The following is a 24,942-nucleotide window of genomic DNA, read 5'->3' on the forward strand; positions in this document are numbered from 1 at the left end:
TTGAATTCAGATCTCTGGAGTTCTGTACATGACTACTGATCTATAGTGTCCTCTGTTCATGACCACAGATCTATAGTGTCCTCTGTTCACGACCACTGAGTCCTCTGTTCATGTCCGATGATCTATAGTGTCCTCTGTTCCTGTCCACTGATAGTGTCCTCTGTGCTGCTCACTGATCTGTGTCCTCTGAACTTAATCTGTTATGGAGTTCTATGTTCCTGTTATGTTTCTGGTTTTTGACCGACTATTTATGTATGTGTTTTTAATTAGGCCCCTGCACTTTACTTCAGGAAGGGACCCGCGCTCAGTTGTCGATCCACCGGTTAGGGTGGATGGGCAAGTAGGCAAGGACAAATAGTTTTAGGGTCAGTTTAGGGCTCACTCTTCCTGTCCCCCCGGTTGGTCCCTAACACATGGATTGAGACTATCACAGGAATCATGGATATGTGGTAGAGGGTGTGAGATACAGGGCAGAAGGAATTACCCTAGGGGCAGATTGCATTAACCCCTTGTATTCGTGACGCCAGGGCATGGTTTATCCTCAATTCCACCCAAAGGTATACTACTGGATCCTGAGCTAGGCACGGGGCCAATAATGACTCTGATGCCAAGTTACGGACAACGGTAGCTTTACTGAGACAGATGGTAAAGTCTATACAGTGTACCTGGGCCCACAGAGGTGACCAGTGACTTCAGAAACCTTAAGAGCTTGCTGGGACCTGCAGTGGTTTTGGACAATTTAGTGTAGGCCACGTTGACTTGACAATAGATGACAGTGACTTGACTTGACTGGAGACAGACTAAGGGTGCTTTCACACCACGTTTTGTACTTACGGTTGCCGAATATGGCTGGGAGGAGGGGGACGGGGCTTAATCGCGGCGCCCACACTCAGCCTTATTCGGGAACCGTATTTAATGCATGTCTATGAGCCGACCGGAGTGAACCGCAGCCTCCGGTCGGCTGCGTTTTCGGCCGTATGCGGTTTCCCGACCGCAGGCAAAAACGTGGTCAACCGCGTTTTTGCCTACGGTCGGGAAACCGCATACGGCCGCAAACGCATCCGACCGAAGGCTGTGGTTCACTCCGGTCGGCTCATAGACATGCATTAAATACAGTTCCCGAATACGGCTGAGTGCGGGCGCCGCGATTAAGCCCCGCCCCCCATCCTCCCAACCGTATTCGGGAACCGTAAGTACAAAACGTGGTGTGAAAGCACCCTAAGCTGTGACTTTAGCTACTTGTAGACTTGTATCTTGTGGTTGCAGACTTGACTTGAGGCTCCTATAACTCTTAGACTCTTAGGCTCCACTGCACCTCAGCAAAGACTCAGGAATCAAGAGAGAAGAGACTCCACCTAGGGCTTTTATGGGGGAGACTCTGGTGGGGTCCCATTGGTCACCCTTAAGTCACCTGGTCACTGATACCTCCTGGGTAACAATCACATGACAACTGGTGATCACATGTTAACCTTTCTTAAAGATACAACATTCTTATATACATAACATAGGGGATAATATACAATTACTGTAGAACAGATGCAGGGGGGGGGCCCAGGGGACACTACAGGGAGGCTGCCCAATAGGGCAGCAAGTTTACGGGGTAACAACTCCCGTACTGGGCCACCACAGCTCATCCATGGAGAAACTTAATGACCCAAGACAACGAGGGACAACTGGTAACAGTAATGGTCATTTGGGAGCAATATAGGCAAAACCCACCCAAAGACAGAAAGCAATAATAATGATATAATAGGCAAAAGCCACCTTACCTCTGTCCCAATAGACTGGCGGTTCAGATCTATCGGCGGGTAGACCGGCTTGGGCTTGGTGAGAACATAGAAGAAAGCTGTCAGTCCGATGGCGATGAAGGCGACAATAGCCGGTGTGGAGAGCGGGGTGAACAGTAACGACAGCAAGCAACACATCCTATCGGCCTACAAACCTAAACCATGATGGACAAAGAGATGTATTAGAACCATGTGTCCAGATACAGTGACATGAGGTGCACTGTAATACCGTTTTATTTATCCACTTAGGTCAGTGTTTTCCAACCAGGGTGCCTCCAGCTGTTGCAAAACTACAACTCCCAGCATGCTCGGACAGCCGAAGGCTGTCCGAGCATGCTGGGGGTTGTAGTTTTGCAACAGCTGGAGGCACCCTGGTTGTGAAACACTGACTTGGGTTTTCTCAGGGCTTCCCACAGGGCCAACGGCTGTCCAGACATGCTGGGAGTTGTAGTTCGGATACATCTGTCCTAGGTATTAGCTTGATACATTTACCCTTATTCATTCTATTAAAGGGGTACTCCAGTGGAAACCTTTTTTTTTTTTTTTTTTTTTTATCAACTGGTGCCAGAAAGTTAAACAGATTTGTTAATGACTTCTATTAAAAAAATCTTAATCCTTCCAGTACTTATTAGCTGCTGTATACTACAGAGGAAATTCTTTTCTTTTTTTGGATTTCTTTTCTGTCACGACCACATTGCTCTCTGCTGACACCTCTGTCCATGTCAGAAGAAAATCCCCATAGCAAACATATGCTGCTCTGGACAGCTCCTAAAATGGACAGAGGGGTCAGCAGAGAGCAATGTGGTCGTGACAGAAAAGAAATCCAAAAAGAAAAGAATTTCCTCTGTAGCATACGGCTGCTAATAAGTACTGGAAGGAATAATAATTTTTTTAATAGAAGTCATTTACAAATCTGTTGAACATTCTGGCACCGGTTGATTTAAAAAAAAAATAAAAAATAAATAAGTTTTCCCCCGGAGTACCCCTTTAATTCTGCAGACAATTCCCACTCTGACTCTTGTACCATCTACCTGCTGTCGCGTATCAGGTCTCTATGGAAGACAGACGAGTCTATAAGGACTTACGTAAATTATTCCAGGAGAACGCGACTCCGGCAAGTAGAAGAATGCACCAACCTCTGCACTTACTGTATATCCTGTAACCTAAAAAAAACCCTTCAAATCTATGTACAGAGGCGTAGCTAAAATATCACAAGGCAGAACAATGTGCATTAATAGCCTTAGGGAACAACCCTTTATTTGTCATCATGGAGGCCAACAGAGGAGACAACCTAGCCCTTTGGCCAACTTAAAGGGAGTACTCCGGAGGAAAACCTTTTTTATTTTTTTTTAATTTTTTTTAAATCAACTGGTGCCAGAAAGTTAAACAGATTTGTAAATTACTTCTATTTAAAAATCTTAATCCTTCCAGTACTTATCAGCTGCCGTATGCTCCACAGGAAGTTTGGTTTCTTTTTGAATTTATTTTCTGTCTGACCACAGTGCTCTCTGCTGACACCTCTGTCCATGTCAAGAACTGTCCAGAGCAGGAGCAAATCCCCATAGCAAACCTCTCCTGCTCTGGACAGTTCTGGACACCTACACAGAGCTCTCTGCTGACATAATGACCACAGTGCTCTCTGCTGACACCTCTGACCATTTTAAGAACTGTCCAGAGTAGGAGAAAATCCCCATAGCAAACCTGCTGCTCTGGACAGTTCCTAAAATGGACAGAGATGTCAGCAGAGAGCTCTGTGTTCCAAAAACAAAAAGAATTTCCTCTGTAGTATTCAGCAGCTAAAAAGTACTGGAAGGATTAAGATTTTTTTAATAGAAGTCATTTACAAATCTGTTTAACTTTCTGGCACCAGTTGATTTAAAAAAATAAAATAAAATAAAATGTTTTCCACTGGAGTACCCCTTTAAAGGTATCCTGCATCAAAAATATCCTTTGAGTCTATGTACAGAGGCGTAGCCAAAATATCACGAGGCAGAACAATGTGCATTAATGGCCTTAGGGAATATCCCTTTATTTGTCCTCATGGAGACAACATAGTCCTTTGGCCAACTGAGATGTTTCCTGCAGGGGCCACATGCCAACCCTCAAATACACCATATTAGAAGCCGAAATACTGAAATGTTTACCAGGAGCAGCATAAAGTCACCGACACCACGTGCAGGCCTGGCGGCGAACGCGCCAAGACGGATGAGAGCTGGGATCAATAATCAGGTTATTCCCCTGAAAATGTATTCCTCATTTCTTATTAGAAATTTACCAATAAACCCTCTAAAGGACAATGGGAGAGATTAAAGGGGTACTCCGGAGGAGAACATTTTATTTATTTATTTTTGGTCCTTAAGGGGTTAAAGGGGTACTCCGGTGGAAATCTTTTTATTTATTTATTTATTTATTTTTTAAATCAACTGGTGCCAGAAAGTTAAACGGATTTGTAAATTACTTCTATTATAAAATCTTGATACTTCAAATATTTATTAGCTCCTATATACTACAGAGGAAGTTCTTTTCTTTTTGGATTTCTTTTTTTTTTTTCTGTCCACAGAGCTCTCTGCTGACACCTCTGTCCATATCGGGAACTGTCCAGAACAGGAGCAAATCCCTATAGCAAACCTCTCCTGCTCTGGACAGTTCCTGACATGGACAGAGGTGTCAGCAGAGAGCACTGTGGTCAGAAAAAAAAATCCAAAAAACAAAAGAACTTTCTCTGTAATATACGGCCGCATATAAGTACTGGAAGGTTAAAGATTTTTTAATAGAAGTAATTTACAAATCTGTTTAACTTTCTGGCACCAGTTGATTTAAAAAAAAAAAAAAAAAGTTTTCCACCGGAGTACCCCTTTAACCCCTTAAGGACCAAGCCCATTTTCACCTTAAGGACCAGAGCATTTTTTGCACATCTGACCACGTCACTTTAGGTATTAATAACGCTGGGATGCATTTGCTTATGAATTTGATTCCAAGATTCTTTTTTTGTGACATATTCTACTTTAACATAATGGTAAATTTTCGTCGATACTTACATCATTTACAAAATTTCATGAAAAATTCGAAAATTTTGAATTTTTCTAACTTTGAAGCTCTCTGCTTGTAAGGAAAAGGGATATTCCAAATAAATTATATATTGATTCACATATACAATATGTCTACTTTATGTTTGGATCATAACATTGACAAGTTTTTACTTTTGGAAGACATCAGATGGCTTCAAAGTTTAGCAGAAATTTTCAAATTTTTCACAAAATTTTCTAAATCGAATTTTTCAGGGACCAGTTCAGTTTTGAAGTAGTTTTGAAGGGCCTTCATATTAGAAATACCTCATAAATGACCCTATTATAATAATTGCACCCCCCAAAGTATTCAAAATGACATTCAGTAAGTGTGTTAACCCTTTAGGTGTTTCACAGGAATAGCAGCAAAGTGAAGGATAAAATTCAAAATCTAAATCATATACATTAACATGTTCTTGTAGACCCAGTTTTTGAATTTTTACAAGGGGTAAAAGGAGAAAAAGACCCCCAAAATGTGTAACCCATTTTCTCTCAAGTAAGGAAATACCTCATATGTGGATGTCAAGTGCTTTGTGGGTGCACTAGATGGTTCAGAAGCAAAGGAGCAACAATGGGATTTTGTAAAATGAATTTTGCTGAAATGGTTTTTGGGGGGCATGTCACATTTAGGAAGCCCCTATGGTGCCAGAACAGCAAAAAACCCACATGGCATACCATTTTAGAAACTACACCCCTCATGGCATGTAACAAGGGGTACAGTGAGCCTTAACACCCCACAGGTGTTTGACAAATTTCTGCTAAAGTTGGACATGAAAATGAAAAATTTGATTTTTTTTCACTAAAATGCTGGTATTATCCCAAATTTTTCATTTTCACAAGGAGCAATAAGAGAAAAAGCCTCCCAAAATTTTAACCTCGTTTCTTCTGAGTATGGAAATACCCCATGTGTGGATGTAAAGTGCTCTGAGGGCGAACTACAATGCACAGAAGAGAGTGAGTGCCATTGGGCTTTTGGAGAAAGAATGTGTCTGGAATTGAAGGCCACATGTGTTTACAAAGCCCCAATGGTGCCAGAACAGTGCCCCCCCCCCGCCACATGTGACCCCATTTTGGAAACTACACCCCTCAAGGAATGTAATAAGAGGTACAGTGAGCATTTTTACAGATCTTTGGAACAGAGGGCTGTGCAAAGGAAAAAATTTAATTTTTCTTTTTTACGGACGACTGTTCAAAATATCTGTCAGACACCGGTGGGGTGTAAATGCTCACTGCACCCCTTATTACATTCTGGGAGGGGTGTAGTTTCCAAATTGGGGTCATATGTGGGTGTTTTTTGTTTTTTTTGCGTTTGTCAGAACCGCTGTAACGATCAGCCACCCCTGTGCAAATCACCTCAAATGTACATCGTGCGCTCTCACTCCTGAGCCTTGTTGTACGCCCGCAGAGCACTTTGCGCCCACATATGGGGTATTTCCGTACTCAGAAGAAATTGCATTACACATTTTGGGGTTTTTTTTTTTTTCCTTTTATATCTTGTGAAAATGAAAAGTATGGGGCTACACCAGCATGTTAGTGTAAAAGATTTCATTTTCTTATAATATCAGGCTGGTGTAGACCCCAACTTTACCTTTTAATAAGGGGTAAAAAGAGAAAAAGCCCCCCCAAAATTTGTTAGTCAATTTCTCCCGAGTACGGAAAAATTTGCTGCATCTCAAACTTGCAGCGAAAAACTCGCTGTAAACCCCCGCCCATGTGAATCTACCCTGTACATTAACATGGGGGAGGGGCAAACCTCCAGCTGTTGCAAAACTATGACTCCCAGCATGCTCTTTGTCTGTCCGTGCATACTGGGGGTTGTAGTTATGCAACACCTGGAGGCACACTGGTTGCAAAACACAGAGTGTGTTACTTAACTCAGTGTTTTCCAATGTGTCTCCAGCTGTTGCAAAACTACAACTCCCAGCATGTATGGTCTATCAGTGCATGCTGGGAGTTGTAGTTTGCCACAGCTGGAGTCACATTGGTTGAAAAACACTGAGTTAGGTAACAAACTGTGTTTCGCAACCAGTGTGCCTTCAGCTGTTGAAAAACTACAACTCCCAGCATGCAGTGACAGCTGAAGGGCATGCTGGGACTTGTAGTTATGCAACAGCTGGAGGCATACTACTAACACTCCCGGCATGCCCTTTAGCTGCCCGTGCATGCTGGGGGTTGTAGTTATGCAACAGCTGGAGGCACCCTGTTATCTTCTCTCTTTCTCTCCCCCTGCACCCCAATGTTTGACTATTTTTCTTGATGTATCTTTATGTATAATTTCTAATAATCTATGTAATGTTGCTTTATATTATAATACACCTTCTTTACCTTTTTTAATTTGAATGACGCCTTTTTTATCATATAAAAAAATGTTAAAAATGTTAAATAGTCAGACTTTTTTTTTTATTCACTCACCGTAGGTAAGGTACTCCACTTTTGAGCATTATATGTTCTGGTGCAGTGTTTCCCAACTAAGCTGCCTCCAGCTGTTGCAAAACTACAATTCCCAGCATGCCCGGACAGCCAAAGGCTGTCCGGGCATGCTGGAAATTGTAGTTTTACAACAGCTGGAGGCACCCTGGTTGGGAAACACTGCAGTCTGGTATATTTGCATGCTTGTTTTGCAGGTACATGTTGACACCCGTGAGACTATCCGCGGTGGTACGTGTCGGATGGGGCAGCGTGTGGCGACTTGTATTGTGGACACTAATTAAAATGTGAAGTTTCCGCTGTGCAATTAATGTAATTACCGATGTAGAAGCAAATCAGATATCATGAGCGCTGTATTATAACAGAGGGGGTGTAACTTGTTATTTAATTAATAATTTATTTAATTATTTATTTATTTATTATAATTTTTTTCCCATGGTTTTTTTTTTTAAACTATTTATTTAATTATTTATTTATTTTTCATTATTTTTCCCATGGCATTTTTAACTATTTATTTATTTATTTATTTAATACGTTTTTTATTTTTCCCATGGTGTTTTTAACTATTTATTTATTTCATTATTTAATAATTTTTTTATTTTTTTATTATTTTTTCCCCATGGCGTTTTTAAAAATTTATTTATTGAATTATTTTTTTCTTTTTCATAATTTTTCCCATGGCATTTTTAACTATTAATTATTAAATTATTTTGTTATTTTTATAATTTTTCCCACGGCGTTTTTAAATATTTATTTCATCATTTAATTATTTTTTTTAAATATTTTATAATTTCTTCCCATGACGTTTTTAACTATTTTTTTTATTTTTCATTATTTTCCCATGGCATTTTTACTATTTATTTATTTATTTAATAATTATTTTTTTTTATTATTTTTCCCATGACGTTTTTAACTATTTATTTATTTCATTATTTAATAATTTTTTTTAATTTTTTTTATTATTTTTCCCATGGTGTTTTTAAATATTTATTTATTTCATTTTTTTTTTTTTTTTTTTATAATTTTTCCCATGGCGTTTTTAAATATTTATTTATTTCATTATTTAATTTCATTTGAAATTTTTTTCCCATGGTGTTTTTAACTATTTATTTCATTATTTTTTTATTTTTCATTATTTTTCCCATGGCATTTTTACTATTTATTTATTTAATTATTTTTTATTTTTATTATTTTTCCCATTACGTTTTTAACTATTTATTTATTTAATTATTTAATTATTTTTTTATTTTTTATAATTTTTTCCATAGTGTTTTTAAATATTTATTTATTTATTTATTTAATTATTTTTTTTATTATTTTTCTAATGGCGTTTTTAACTATTTATTTATTTTGTAATTATTTATAACAAATTTTATGGCGTGTTTTTTTTTTGTGTCCACAATCTATAATGAAATAAAGTATGTACTTTGTGTTTGTAGCATTCTAATGCAGTTTTTTAGGAATTGTGGTTTTCCATCTTATAGAACGTGATAAGCCTATGATGTGTGATACTGTCTGCAGAGCTGCTGTATCTAAGCTTGTCATGTGGGATGCTGTCTGCTAAGCCATTGTATCTAAGTCTGTCATGGGGCTTATCTGCCATGTCTAAGCTTATATGTGATACTGTCTGCAGAGCTGCTGTATCTAAGCTTGTCATGTGGGATGCTGTCTGCTAAGCCATTGTATCTAAGTCTGTCATGGGGCTTATCTGCCATGTCTAAGCTTATATGTGATACTGTCTGCTGAGCTGCTGTATCTAAGCATGTCATGTGTGATACTGTCTGATGAGTCAAGTATCTAAACCTGCAATGTGTGATACTGTCTGCTCAGTCACTGTATCCAAACAGCCTATCATGTATGACACATGCTGCTGATATGCTGTATCTAAGCCTGTCATGTGTGATACTGTCTGCTGAACTACTGTATCTAAGCCTATCATGTGTGATAATTTTTGATGAGCTGAGTATCTAAACCTGTAATGTGTGACAGTTTGCTCCATCACCGTATCCAAACAGATTATCATGTGTGATACATTCTCCTGAGCTGATGTATCTAAGCCTGTCATGTGTGATACTGTCTTATGAGCAGAGTATCTAAGCCTATCATGTATGACACTGTTCAATAAGCTGAGTATCTAAGCCTTTCATGTGTGACACTGTCTAATGCGCTGAGTATCTAAGCCTTTCATGTGTGACACTGTTCGATAAGATGAGTATCTAAGCCTTTCATGTGTGACACTGTTCGATAAGCTGAGTATCTAAGCCTTTCATGTGTGACACTGTCTAATGCGCTGAGTATCTAAGCCTTTCATGTGTGACACTGTTCGATAAGCTGAGTATCTAAGCCTTTCATGTGTGACATTGTTCGATAAGCTGAGTATCTAAGCCTGACCTGAATGATACTGTCTGATGAGCTGAGTATCTAAGCCTATCATGTGTGACACTGTCTGATAATCCAGTATATCTAAGCCTATTATGTCACACACAGTGTATCTAAGCCTGACATGAATGATACTGTCTGATAAGTCAGTGTATCTAAGCCTGTCTGATGGGCTGTGTAGCTAAGCTTAACATGTGTAATACCATCTAACGAGCTGGTATATCTAAGCCTATCATATGTGATACCGTCTAAAGTATCCAATCTTTCATGTGTGGTACGATATGTAGGATATATATCATGTTGTGCCCTTTGGGCCCTTAGAGATGATGACATTCTGCACCGTACGGGATCTGACGACCTTGGACATATAGAGACCGGGGATCATAAGGGCCGAGGGTAAATATGAGCGTCAGCTCCTGGGCAAAGGTGACACCCTCAGTATATACCCATGATTCAGCAGAATGATATAGTGGTCACATTATATAGCCTTTATCCCTCACATTATAACCTATAACTTCTCCAAATCCCTGTTATAATGACTATTAACCCCTCTGCTCCCAAAAGCCTCTGTCACCTGCAGTCTTAGGGAATTGATTTCCCTGCAGCTGCTCTTCCCAATAATGTATATTGTCCAGTACTAGGTCCGCATCTCATATTAGGCCAGTGGTCTTTGGCCACTCCAGATGTTGCAAAACTTCAACTCCCGGCCAGTGAAAAGCCTGTCTGCCTTCTCCAGAGGATCCACATTGTCCCTGAAAGGTAAATCAAGGCTTCCCTCTCTTCTTATCCATTTGTGCAGTGATCTCAAACTGTGACCCTCCACATGTTGCAAAACTTTAACACCCAGCATTTCCCCTGCACCATGTCTGATAATTCTCGCCCAATGATTTTATTTGAAATTTGGGAGAAATATTGTCAACAGTTTATAGAATAAAACAAAACTCTTCATTTTACTCAAACACATCATAAATATGGACAGAAAAACCAGAGGAAGGTAGAATTGTGCAGAGGTCTCCTGATTTGTTCTATTTATCTCATATCTTTATCTATCTCTCTATCTCATATCTATCTCGTATCTATCATATTCATCTCATAACTATCTATCTACTGTATCTATCTCATATCTATCTATCTCATATCTATCTATCTCATATCTATCTATCTATCTCATATCTATCTATCTCATATCTATCTATCTCATATCTATCTCTCTCTCTCCTTTCTATCTATCTCATATCTATCTATCTCATATCTATCTATCTCATATCTATCTCTCTCTCTCATATCTATCTCATATCTATCTATCTATCTATCTACTGTATCTATCTCATATCTATCTATCTCATATCTATCTATCTCATATCTATCTCTCTCTCTCTATCTATCTATCTGTGGTGTCAGCAGGGTGAAATGCAGGTGTCACGATGCCGGCTGGCAGGAGGTGGATCCTCTGTGCCAGAGAGGGATAGCGAGGACCGTGCTAGTGGACCGGTTCTAAGACACTACAGGTTTTCACCAGAGCCCGCCGCAAAGCGGGATGGTCTTGCTGCGGCGGTAGTGACCAGGTCGTATCCACTAGCAACGGCTCACCTCTCTGGCTGCTGAAGATAGGCGAGGTACAAGGGAGTAGGCAGAAGCAAAGTTGGACGTAGCAGAAGGTCGGGGGCAGGCGGCAAGGTTCGTAGTCAGGGGAGATAGCAAAGTTCTGGTACACAGGGTATAAACACACAAAAACGCTTTCACTAGGCTCTAGGGCAACAAGATCCGGCAAGGAAGTGCAAGGGAGTAGACTAGATATAGCCAGGAAACAGATGGGAACCAATTAAGCTAATTGGGCCAGGCACCAATCATTGGTGCACTGGCCCTTTAAGTCTCAGGGAGCTGGCGCGCGCGCGCCCTAGAGAGCGGAGCCGCGCGCGCCAGCACATGACCGCAGGAGACGGGAACGGGTAAGTGACCTGGGATGCGATTCGCGAGCGGGCGCGTCCCGCTGTGCGAATCGCATCCCCAACGGCCATGACAGGGCAGCGCTCCCGGTCAGCGCTGACCGGGGAGCTGCAGGGAGAAAGGCGCCGTGAGCGCTCCGGGGAGGAGCGGGGACCCGGAGCGCTAGGCGTAACAGTACCCCCCCCCTTAGGTCTCCCCTTCTCTTTATCGGGTAACTGCCTCCCCTGGGATGAGGACACCGGGAAAGGAAGGAGGGATTCCTCAACGGCAGGCAGAACCGCAGGAGTAGGAATGGGGAGAGAGGGCAGAGGGCGAGACCTGGCACGGGGCAGTGTGACACCAGGACGAGGGCCATGAGGGGACACAGAAGCTTGCCTGGGAGGGGGGGAGGGGCATTTCCTGTGGCAGGCAGAGTCCTTAATGACCATAGGGGGACCGGATACAGGAGGAACCACAGAGTTACGGCAAGGGTTACTGGGAACCGGTTTTAGACAGTTCTTGGCACAAGAGGACCCCCAACTCTTGATCTCCCCAGTGGACCAATCCAGGGTTGGGGAATGAAGTTGAAGCCAGGGAAGTCCAAGGAGAATTTCCGAGGTGCAATTGGGGAGGACCAAAAGTTCAATCCTCTCGTGATGAGATCCGATGCTCATAAGAAGGGGCTCCGTGCGGAAACGTATGGTACAGTCCAACCTGGCTCCGTTGACCGCGGAGATGCGGAGTGGCTTGACAAGACGGGTCACCGGAATATGGAATTTATTCACAAAGGACTCCCGAATAAAATTCCCAGAAGCTCCAGAGTCCAGACAGGCCACGGCTGAGAGGGGAGAGCTGGCTGAAGTGGAAATCCGAACAGGTACCGTGAGACGTGGAGAAGCCGACTTGGCATCAAGAGACGCCACACCCACGAGAGCTGAGTGTGAGCGTGCGTTTCCCAGACGTGGAGGACGGATTGGGCAATCCACCAGAAAATGTTCAGTACTGGCACAGTACAAACAAAGATTCTCTTCCTTACGGCGATTCCTCTCTTCCAGGGTCAGGCGAGACCGATCCACTTGCATGGCCTCCTCGGCGGGAGGCCTAGGCGCAGATTGCAGTGGAGACTGTGGGAGAGGTGGCCAGAGATCTAAGTCTTTTTCCTGGCGGAGCTCTTGATGCCTCTCAGAAAAACGCATGTCAATGCGAGTGGCTAGATGAATGAGTTCATGCAGGCTAGCAGGAGTCTCTCGTGCGGCCAGAACATCTTTAATGTTGCTGGATAGGCCTTTTTTAAAGGTCGCGCAGAGAGCCTCATTATTCCAGGAAAGTTCAGAAGCAAGAGTACGGAATTGTATGGCGTACTCGCCAACGGAGGAATTACCCTGGACCAGGTTCAGCAGGGCAGTCTCAGCAGAAGAGGCTCGGGCAGGTTCCTCAAAGACACTTCGAATTTCCGAGAAGAAGGAGTGTACAGAGGCAGTGACGGGGTCATCACGGTCCCAGAGCGGTGTGGCCCATGACAGGGCTTTTCCAGACAGAAGGCTGACTACGAAAGCCACCTTAGACCTTTCAGTAGGAAACTGATCCGACATCATCTCCAGATGCAGGGAACATTGGGAAAGAAAGCCACGGCAAAACTTAGAGTCCCCATTAAATTTGTCCGGCAAAGACAGGCGGAGGCTAGGAGTGGCCACTCGCTGCGGAAGAGGTGCAGGAGCTGGCGGAGGAGATGGTTGCTGCTGCTGTAGCTGAGACTGAATCTGCTGTAGCTGAGACTGGAGTTGCTGAGTCATGGTGGTCAAGTACGACAGCTGGTGATCTTGTTGGGCAATCTGTCGGGCTTGCTGGGCGACCAGTGTGGGGAGGTCGGCGACAACAGGCAGAGGAACTTCAGCGGGATCCATGGCCGGATCTACTGTCACGATGCCGGCTGGCAGGAGGTGGATCCTCTGTGCCAGAGAGGGATAGCGAGGACCGTGCTAGTGGACCGGTTCTAAGACACTACAGGTTTTCACCAGAGCCCGCCGCAAAGCGGGATGGTCTTGCTGCGGCGGTAGTGACCAGGTCGTATCCACTAGCAACGGCTCACCTCTCTGGCTGCTGAAGATAGGCGAGGTACAAGGGAGTAGGCAGAAGCAAAGTCGGACGTAGCAGAAGGTCGGGGGCAGGCGGCAAGGTTCGTTGTCAGGGGAGATAGCAAAGTTCTGGTACACAGGGTATAAACACACAAAAACGCTTTCACTAGGCTCTAGGGCAACAAGATCCGGCAAGGAAGTGCAAGGGAGTAGACTAGATATAGCCAGGAAACAGATGGGAACCAATTAAGCTAATTGGGCCAGGCACCAATCATTGGTGCACTGGCCCTTTAAGTCTCAGGGAGCTGGCGCGCGCGCGCCCTAGAGAGCGGAGCCGCGCGCGCCAGCACATGACCGCAGGAGACGGGAACGGGTAAGTGACCTGGGATGCGATTCGCGAGCGGGCGCGTCCCGCTGTGCGAATCGCATCCCCAACGGCCATGACAGGGCAGCGCTCCCGGTCAGCGCTGACCGGGGAGCTGCAGGGAGAAAGGCGCCGTGAGCGCTCCGGGGAGGAGCGGGGACCCGGAGCGCTAGGCGTAACAGCAGGGCAGATGTTGTAACGCTGGGGGCAGATATTATTAACCCCTTCTTGTCATGACGCCAGGGCGTGGTTTAGCCTTAACCACCCGAAGGTAATACCGCTGGATCCTGGGCTAGGCACAGGGGCAATGAAGACACCGACACCAAGTTACAGACAACGGTAGCTTTACTGAGGGTAGACAGATGGTAAAGTCTATAGAGTTCAGCTATGCACTTGCGTCCTTACGCACATTCTTGGAGACGTTGCAGACTCCACACTCACTGCTCCATTTATCAATGTTGCTCCGCATTCCAATCCAGTAAAATCTTTGCCTGACAGTAGCCTCTCTCTTGTGAACTCCAAAGTGTCACGACTTATCATGATATGCGTTGAGGACCACCACCGCGTCTCTTCGGGGAACCAGAATCTGATGAAGTCGATCACCAGAGACCGGATCCAAAGAATTTCGGTACAACAGTCCCTTATGCACGACACGCTGTCGCTGGTGAGGATTCTATGTTGGATCATGGACGTATGTCCAAAGTATGTAGGGCGTTTACTAAAAGCCTCGTGGTACCTTTTGGGGACATTGACGACTCCCTTGACGTGATCCCTTGGGGTAGTATCATCTCCTACTTGGAGTTGCGCCCACCAGGGCTCAGGAGTACCTGCACCGGATCCTTCAGCCACCTGGGCAGCATGCTGTCGGGCCACCTTGCATTCTGTTAGGATGTCCCTTGACTCCATGAGATACAGCTGGGCAACTGGGGTGTATTTAGGTAACACAGTAGGAGCATCAGAAAGGTGGACTAACCGGACTGGGACTCTCCCGTTGGTAACTGTGACAAGGCTTCTCGCAGCTTGGACAAGGCGATGATCTTCCAGTTGCATAGGTCCCAGCAGGACTTGATAGTCCTTGTTCCTTACTCCAGGACGTGCATGACACAGTCTTTGTGTTAGGTTGCAAAGTCACCGACCTGTACTCGCACTCTGCAGATTTCACCTTGCTTGTTGGCAAACTTCTGCTCCGCCTGTAGAACTTTCAAGATTTTGCTGCGCAGCCTGCTGGCCTGAAGGGGACATATGGGGAAGAGAGGCATGCAAGGAATCTACTATTTCAGCAAAACAGTTTTTCATAATGTTCATCCCCATTATAAATTCAGCAGACCCCTTATCTGTCACATTAGCTACAATCACTCCCTGCCCGCTAAGTACATGCTCTCCCAACTGAATAGTTGGCTCCCAGTATCCATGACTGGGTATTGGTTGCCCATTACCCACCACTACTGTCACGATGCCGGCTGGCAGGAGGTGGATCCTCTGTGCCAGAGAGGGATTGGCGTGGACCGTGCTAGTGGACCGGTTCTAAGTCACTACTGGTATTCACCAGAGCCCGCCGCAAAGCGGGATGGTCTTGCTGCGGCGGTAGTGACCAGGTCGTATCCACTAGCAACGGCTCAACCTCTCTGACTGCTGAAGATAGGCGCGGTACAAGGGAGTAGACAGAAGCAAGGTCGGACGTAGCAGAAGGTCGGGGCAGGCAGCAAGGATCGTAGTCAGGGGCAACGGCAGGAGGTCTGGAACACAGGCTAGGAACACACAAGGGAACGCTTTCACTAGGCACAAGGGCAACAAGATCCGGCGAGGGAGTGCAGGGGAAGTGAGGTATATATATGGAGTGCACAGGTGAACACACTAATTAGAACCACTGCGCCAATCAGCGGCGCAGTGGCCCTTTAAATCGCAGAGACCCGGCGCGCGCGCCCTAGGGAGCGGGGCCGCGCGCGCCGGGACAGGACCGACGGAGAGCGAGTCAGGTACGGGAGCCGGGGTGCGCATCGCGAGCGGGCGCCACCCGCATCGCGAATCGCATCCCGGCTGGAGGCGGTATCGCAGCGCACCCGGTCAGTGGATCTGACCGGGGCGCTGCAGTAACGAGAGTGTAGCGAGCGCTCCGGGGAGGAGCGGGGACCCGGAGCGCTCGGCGTAACAGTACCCCCCCCTTGGGTCTCCCCCTCTTCTTTGAGCCTGAGAACCTGAGGACCAGACTTTTATCTAGGATATTGTCCTCAGGTTCCCAGGATCTCTCTTCAGGACCACAGCCCTCCCAGTCAACCAAAAAAAAGGTTTTCCCTCTGACCTTTTTGGAGGCCAGTATCTCCTTTACAGGGAAGATGTCCGAAGAACCGGAGACAGGAGTGGGAGAAATAAGTTTAGGAGAGAAACGGTTGAGAATGAGTGGTTTAAGAAGAGAGACATGAAAGGCATTAGGAATACGAAGAGAAGGAGGAAGAAGAAGTTTGTAAGAGACAGGATTAATCTGGCACAAAACTTTGAAAGGACCAAGATAGCGTGGTCCCAATTTGTAGCTGGGAACACGGAAGCGGACATATTTAGCGGAGAGCCATACCTTGTCTCCGGGAGAAAAAATGGGGGGAGCTCTTCTTTTCTTATCAGCAAACTTCTTCATGCGTGATGAAGCCTGTAAGAGAGAATTTTGGGTCTCTTTCCATATGGTGGAAAGATCACGAGTTATTTCATCCACAGCGGGCAAACCAGAGGGCAAGGGAGTAGGGAGGGGGGGAAGAGGGTGACGGCCGTACACCACGAAAAATGGGGATTTGGAAGAAGATTCAGAGACTCTGAAGTTATACGAGAATTCGGCCCATGGTAGAAGATCTGCCCAGTCATCCTGGCGGGAGGAAACAAAATGCCGTAAATAATCACCCAGGACCTGGTTAATTCTTTCTACTTGCCCATTGGATTGAGGATGATAAGCAGAAGAAAAGTTTAATTTAATCTTGAGTTGTTTACAGAGAGCCCTCCAGAATTTTGACACGAATTGGACGCCTCTATCCGAGACGATCTGCGTGGGCAACCCGTGAAGACGAAAAATGTATACAAAAAATTGTTTTGCCAACTGAGGCGCTGAAGGAAGACCAGGAAGAGGAATAAAATGTGCCATCTTGGAAAATCGATCAACGACCACCCAAACAACAGTGTTGCCAAGGGATGGGGGTAAGTCTGTAATAAAGTCCATACCAATCAGAGACCAAGGCTGTTCGGGGACAGGCAGAGGGTGAAGGAGACCAGCAGGCTTCTGGCGAGGAGTCTTGTCCCGGGCACAGACAGTGCAGGCCCGCACAAAATCAACAACATCCGTCTCCAGAGTCGGCCACCAATAGAAACGAGAGATGAGTTGCACGGATTTCTTGATGCCCGCATGGCCTGCGAGATGGGAGGAGTGACCCCATTTGAGGATTCCGAGGCGTTGGCGTGGAGAGACGAAGGTCTTCCCTGGAGGAGTTTGCCTGATGGAGGCTGGAGAAGTGGAGATCAGGCAGTCAGGAGGAATGATGTGTTGCGGAGAGAGCTCTACTTCCGAGGCATCCGAGGAACGAGAGAGAGCATCGGCCCTGATGTTCTTATCGGCAGGGCGAAAGTGAATTTCAAAATTAAACCGGGCAAAGAACAGAGACCACCTGGCCTGGCGAGGATTCAGCCGTTGGGCAGACTGGAGATAGGAGAGATTCTTGTGATCGGTGAAAATGATAACTGGAAATTTTGATTCCTCCAGCAGATGCCTCCATTCCTCAAGTGCCAATTTAATGGCCAGTAGTTCTCGATCCCCGATGGAGTAGTTCCTCTCCGCCGGAGAGAAGGTCCTAGAAAAAAAACCACAGGTAACAGCATGCCCGGAAGAATTTTTTTGTAGAAGAACCGCTCCAGCTCCTACTGAGGAGGCATCAACCTCCAATAGGAAGGGTTTAGATGGGTCAGGTCTGGAGAGCACGGGAGCAGAAGAAAAGGCCGACTTGAGCCGTTTAAAGGCGTCTTCCGCTTGAGGAGGCCAGGACTTAGGATTGGCATTCTTCTTGGTTAAAGCCACGATAGGAGCCACAATGGTGGAAAAATGTGGAATAAATTGTCTGTAATAATTGGCGAACCCCAAAAAACGTTGGATAGCACGGAGTCCGGAGGGGCGTGGCCAATCCAAGACGGCAGAGAGTTTGTCTGGATCCATTTGTAGTCCCTGGCCAGAGACCAAGTATCCTAGGAAAGGAAGAGATTGACATTCAAACAGACATTTCTCCATTTTGGCATAAAGTTGATTGTCACGAAGTCTCTGAAGAACCATGCGGACATGCTGGCGGTGTTCTTCTAGGTTGGCAGAAAAAATCAGAATATCGTCCAGATACACAACAACACAGGAATATAAGAGATCACGAAAAATTTCATTAACAAAGTCTTGGAAGACGGCAGGGGCTTTGCACAGGCCAAAGGGCATGACCAGATACTCAAAGTGTCCATCTCTAGTGTTAAATGCCGTTTTCCATTCATCCCCCTCCCTGATGCGGATGAGATTATAAGCACCTCTTAAGTCCAGTTTGGTAAAGATGTGGGCACCTTGGAGGCGATCAAAGAGTTCAGAGATAAGAGGTAGAGGGTAGCGGTTCTTTACCGTGATTTTATTAAGACCGCGGTAGTCAATGCAAGGACGTAGGGAGCCATCTTTTTTGGACACAAAGAAAAATCCAGCTCCGGCAGGAGAGGAGGATTTGCGGATAAACCCCTTTTTTAAATTTTCCTGGATGTACTCAGACATAGCAAGAGTCTCTGGGGCGGACAGAGGATAAATTCTGCCCCGGGGTGGAGTAGTGCCCGGGAGGAGATCAATAGGACAGTCATAAGGCCTGTGAGGAGGTAGAGTCTCAGCTTGTTTTTTGCAAAACACATCAGCAAAGTCCATATAGGCCTTAGGGAGACCGGTAACAGGGGGAACCACAGGGTCACGGCAGGGAGTACTGGGAACCGGTTTAAGGCAGTCCTTGAAACAAGAGATACCCCAGCTCTTGATCTCCCCCGTGGACCAATCCAGGGTTGGGGAATGGCGTTGGAGCCACGGTAGTCCAAGGAGAATTTCGGAAGTGCAATTGGGGAGGACCAAGAACTCAATTTTTTCTTGATGAGGTCCGATGCACATTAGAAGGGGCTCCGTGCGGTAACGTATGGTACAGTCCAATCTTTCATTGTTAACACAATTGATGTAGAGGGGCCTGGCGAGACTGGTTACCGGGATGTTGAACCTGTTGATGAGAGAGGCCAAAATAAAGTTTCCTGCAGATCCGGAATCCAAGAAGGCCATAGTAGAGAAGGAGAAGGTAGATACAGATATCCGCACAGGCACAGTAAGACGTGGAGAAGCAGAGTTGACATCAAAGACTGTCTCACTTTTGTGCGGAGTCTGCGTGCGTCTTTCCAGGCGGGGAGGACGGATAGGACAATCCTTCAGGAAGTGTTCGGTACCGGCACAGTACAGGCAGAGATTCTCCATGCGGCGTCGTGTCCTCTCTTGAGGTGTCAGGCGAGACCGGTCAACTTGCATAGCCTCCACGGCGGGAGGCACAGGAACGGATTGCAGAGGACCAGAGGAGAGAGGAACCGGGGAGAAAAAACGCCTCGTGCGAACAAAGTCCATATCCTGGCGGAGCTCCTGACGCCTTTCGGAAAAACGCATGTCAATGCGAGTGGCAAGATGAATGAGTTCATGTAGATTAGCAGGAATTTCTCGTGCGGCCAGAACATCTTTAATGTTGCTGGATAGGCCTTTTTTAAAGGTCGCGCAGAGGGCCTCATTATTCCAGGATAGTTCAGAAGCAAGAGTACGGAATTGTATGGCATACTCGCCAACGGAAGAATTACCCTGGACCAGGTTCAGCAGGGCAGTCTCAGCAGAGGAGGCTCGGGCAGGTTCCTCAAAGACACTACGAATTTCCGAGAAGAAGGAGTGTACTGAGGCAGTGACGGGGTCATTGCGGTCCCAGAGCGGTGTGGCCCATGACAGAGCTTTTCCAGACAGAAGGCTGACTACGAAAGCCACCTTAGACCTTTCAGTAGGAAACTGGTCCGACATCATCTCCAAGTGCAGGGAACATTGTGAAAGAAAGCCACGGCAAAATTTAGAGTCCCCATCAAATTTGTCCGGCAAGGATAGTCGTAGGCCTGAAGCGGCCACTCGCTGCGGAGGAGGTGCAGGAGCTGGCGGAGGAGATGATTGCTGAAGCTGTGGTAGTAGCTGCTGTAGCATCACGGTCAGTTGAGACAGCTGGTGGCCTTGTTGCGCTATCTGTTGTGACTGCTGGGCGACCACCGTGGTGAGGTCAGCGACAACTGGCAGAGGTACTTCAGCGGGATCCATGGCCGGATCTACTGTCACGATGCCGGCTGGCAGGAGGTGGATCCTCTGTGCCAGAGAGGGATTGGCGTGGACCGTGCTAGTGGACCGGTTCTAAGTCACTACTGGTATTCACCAGAGCCCGCCGCAAAGCGGGATGGTCTTGCTGCGGCGGTAGTGACCAGGTCGTATCCACTAGCAACGGCTCAACCTCTCTGACTGCTGAAGATAGGCGCGGTACAAGGGAGTAGACAGAAGCAAGGTCGGACGTAGCAGAAGGTCGGGGCAGGCAGCAAGGATCGTAGTCAGGGGCAACGGCAGGAGGTCTGGAACACAGGCTAGGAACACACAAGGGAACGCTTTCACTAGGCACAAGGGCAACAAGATCCGGCGAGGGAGTGCAGGGGAAGTGAGGTATATATATGGAGTGCACAGGTGAACACACTAATTAGAACCACTGCGCCAATCAGCGGCGCAGTGGCCCTTTAAATCGCAGAGACCCGGCGCGCGCGCGCCCTAGGGAGCGGGGCCGCGCGCGCCGGGACAGGACCGACGGAGAGCGAGTCAGGTACGGGAGCCGGGGTGCGCATCGCGAGCGGGCGCCACCCGCATCGCGAATCGCATCCCGGCTGGAGGCGGTATCGCAGCGCACCCGGTCAGTGGATCTGACCGGGGCGCTGCAGTAACGAGAGTGTAGCGAGCGCTCCGGGGAGAAGCGGGGACCCGGAGCGCTCGGCGTAACAACTACTCTAAAGTCAACGTCATCAGACTCCCAAAATAAACTAGCATCACAGTGCTTATAAAAAACATTTTTAGCTATAGTAGACACTTGTGACCCTGTATCTATCAGCGCCTCCAATGGTACACGACTTAGGTCGTTCGGGGTTTGGACCTGGTGACTGTTTTCCTGAGGGCCTGTCCGCGACCTCAGGGGAAATCAGTTTAAATCCCAACACTGCATCTTCCAATGTCCTGACTAATTGTAATAAAAACAAAAGGGCCTTTTGAGTCCCCGAGGGCCTATTGGGCGGAGGGTTGCAGGGGTTGAAAGTGCGGGGAGCAGGAACAGGAACAGGTTTTCTTTTCTATGCAGGGGCGGTTCATGGTCAGGTGGAGCGGTCCGGGTGGCAAGCTCCTTTACCGCCTTAGTCAACTGTTCAATGTCCTGCTTAACACTCTGTAGGTCAGAGGCTGTGGAGACTGGCAAAGCAGATGACACTGGGGCGGGGGCCAGTGATGGTGGTCTCGATATGGGTCTAACTACCGCTCTTGGACAGGGGTACAAACTTCCTCTAACTCAGTCCCGGACTCAATCACTTGAACAGCCAGCCTCTTAAAAGCAGGGAAGGAAAAATTAGGGTTTTGGACTGCTAACATTCTCAGCTTTGTCCCAGCTTGGGCTTTGTCCCACTTATTATGAGCCCCATTGATAAATCTGTCCAGTAACACCTTGTTGCCCTGCTCGGAAGTTATATCATTTAGTTTTTGGGGAGTCTCTAGGGCATTCTGTAGGGCTACGGCATAATCTCTTAAAGTCTCACCTGACTTCTGTCACCTCTCATACAGCCGGAGACGTACCTCTGACGGAGAATGTGACTCAAATAACCGGGTACAGTCCTGCAAAGATCTGCTCTACAGTCACCTTCCCGGAGGCTGGCTAGGTGCGGACTTCCTCTAGTGCTGACCCCTGTAGTTGTCCTGTGAGCAATGGCACCTGTTGATTAGGAGGGAAAGAGTAAAAGACAAACAGACTCTGGATCCTTTCCTTGAAATCCCTCAGGGTGAAGGGGTTTCCATTTAGGTAGGGAGGACAGCGTTCCCCATGAATACCGGTGCTGACGCTGGAACACCCAGGTTGTTGATGTGGACTGTAGGCCGGACTGGTAGCATTCCATCCGCTGGGGCAGCAGATGATCCAGCTGCTGGGGATGAAGGAGCACTGTTGCCTGGTTGATCCGGAGAGCTGGGTGCTGACATCCTATAGACTTTTTAAATGCGCTGTCACTTTAAGATGAATTGAGTGCGTTGTCACTTTAAGATGCTGGTTGAGGTGCTGCAGCAGGCTAGTCTTGGCACTCTGGGGGGCGCTACCCCTCTATTTTGCAGGTACCCGGAAATACTGTTGGGCACTAGGGGGTTAATGTGGCTAGTTACTGGCACCGGAGACTGGATACTGATGCCCGCAGGTATTTGCAGAGTCTGCATTGCAGCGGGTGCCGGGTAGTAGACAGCAGAGCCGGACACAGCCGCCGGGACCTTCAATATGGCTGCGCCCAGGGAACTTCCCGTTTTGGTCTGGCCTGTAAAGTCTTCCCCTGTGCAACACAGGATGGATCTTTGGTTCCTCTTCGCAACGCCGAAAAGGTGTCACCACTTGGGACTGACGGGGCGGAACTGCGACCGTTCGCGGGCGTGGGAAACACCAGACCAATTTAACCCTTTCAGGTACCGACTCTTTACACTCCACAGCAGCAAACAACGGTCTTTCCTTCACCACCCCCTCTATTTCACAAGCGCCACTAGTTAAACACTTCTCAATGACAAAGTCCCGTACACTTTCTGGCACAAACTTCTGTTGCATTGGCATGAAATTTTTACAAACAGTTTTGGACACAGTACAGACTAGGGGGAAGGACTTGTGGCATATGGCGCACACCCATATCCTGTTCATGACACCAAAAGTTGTGGTGTCAGCAGGGTGCAATGCAGGGTAGGTGTTGTAACCCAAGGGGCAGATGTTATTAACCCCTCCTTGTTGTGACGCCAGGGCGTTGTTTAGCTTTAACCACCCTAAGATAATACCGCTGGTCCTGGGCTAGGCACTGGGGCAATGAAGACACAGATGCAAAGTTACGGACAATGGTAGCTTTACTGAGGGTAGACAGGTGATACAGTCTATGCAGTACAGACAATATCCCAAGGAGGTGACCAGTGACACAGGGGGACCTCGCAGGCTTGCTGGAACTTGCAGTAGGTAGAGACACTTTAGTGCAGGCCACAGTGACTAGACAATTGACTGATGACTGACTTGTGACTGACAAGACGATGACTTTAGCTTACTTGAGCTGACTTGTGGCTGCGGACTTTAGGCTTGAGGCCTCCAATCCTCTGGACCCTCTGAGACGAATGCACTGGACCTCACGAGGAATAGCAATGAGCTAAGAGCTCCAAGAGAGAGATTGCAGCCCCTCCCCTGGTTATATATGGGGGCTGTGCAAGGAGCCCATAGGTCACTTGGGGGGTCACCTGGTCACTAGTGCCTCCTGGGAAACATACAACTTATGTACATAGGGGAGAACACATAAAGGGGGCCCTGGGGAGACTCTGCCTGACAGGGCAGGAGAAGTACGGGGACACATCATCCCGTACTGGGCTACCACATATCTATCTATCTATCTCATATCTATCTATCTCGTATCTATCTATCTCATATCTATCTATCTATCTATCTATCTAACTATCATCTCATATCTATCTATCTATCTCATATCTATCTATCTATCTATCTCATATCTATCTATCTCATATCTATCTATCTATCTATCTATCTATCTCATATCTATCTATCTATCTCATCTCATATCTATCTATCTATCTCATATCTATCTATCTATCTATCTATCTATCTCATATCTATCTATCTCATATCTATCTCATATCTATCTATCTATCTATCTCATATTTATCTATCTACCTCTATCTATCTCATATCTATCTATCTATCTATCTCATATCTATCTATCTATCTATCTCATATCTATCTCATATCTATCTATCTATCTATCTCTCTCTATCTCATATCTATCTATCTAGCAATCAGCACATCCACCCAGCAAACCAACGTATAAGGTGCACGCCATCATCGGGTTCCTGGTCAGGGAATCCAACTTAAATCCATAAGTTCTTATCGATCTATCTATCTATCTAAATACCAAACAAAATTGCTCCAACAGCACTCCAAATAGTTTAAAGCAAAAACGGTGTTTATTGACCCATGGTCAGCAGTGGATGCTGCTGACCATGGGTCAATAAACACCGTTTTTGCTTTAAACTATTTGGAGTGCTGTTGGAGCAATTTTGTTTGGTATTTGGATGTCTATACCTGATCTGCGACAGGGACCAGGTTACTATCCACGAGCATCCATCATCTCTGCCTATTGTGTGCTGCTTCCACCATTGGTTCTTATCTATCTATCTATGTAGAGTTGACAGAAGCAGCAGCACACCGAAGTAAGATGAATATGTGTCAGGCTTTATTCATCAGATGCCACGATGTTTCAACCACTCCTCGCGGTTTTTGTCAAGCAATTAAAGCGTACAAGTGCTTACAATTTATAGGGGTGGTACATGTGCAAAATTTAGCATAATTAATTTGATTACCATATCAAAACAATACACAATAGCAGTGATCATAAAAAATCCATAATTTTCCTGTGAAAAAAAAACACTCTAAGACGCCATAAGGGCGATATCCTATACACTGCCAGTGTATCTAATATAAAGTGCAGTGCATACAGTGCATATTAAAACAGAATTACACTTCAGAGGGAGGAGCTGAGGGAGGTCTTGTTGCTGCCGACTCACC

General features: G+C 46.3%; 1 protein-coding gene and 1 long non-coding RNA gene across 5 annotated transcripts in view; one reads left to right on the forward strand and one right to left on the reverse strand.

Annotated features, from left to right (window-relative positions):
- The window catches only part of ACSL5 (acyl-CoA synthetase long chain family member 5), a 107,164-nt gene that overhangs the window by 54,845 nt on the left and 27,377 nt on the right, over positions 1–24,942 (reverse strand). For 3 of the 4 annotated variants that reach the window (XM_056530366.1, XM_056530365.1, XM_056530368.1), the window contains exon 2: positions 1,770–1,942. In XM_056530366.1, coding sequence (XP_056386341.1) covers positions 1,770–1,925 — 156 coding nt within the window. In that variant the 5' untranslated portion in view covers positions 1,926–1,942. Of the gene's footprint in view, positions 1–1,769; positions 1,943–23,417; positions 23,493–24,942 lie in introns of those variants that run through there. The other variant, XM_056530367.1, reaches the window with a different exon arrangement.
- Positions 1–24,942, forward strand: part of LOC130282296 (uncharacterized) — a 31,663-nt gene that overhangs the window by 4,098 nt on the left and 2,623 nt on the right. The gene's annotated exons all lie outside the window — the stretch shown is intronic.

The sequence above is a fragment of the Hyla sarda genome, chromosome 7 (genome assembly GCF_029499605.1).
Source record: "Hyla sarda isolate aHylSar1 chromosome 7, aHylSar1.hap1, whole genome shotgun sequence".
Taxonomy (NCBI): Eukaryota; Metazoa; Chordata; class Amphibia; order Anura; family Hylidae; genus Hyla; species Hyla sarda.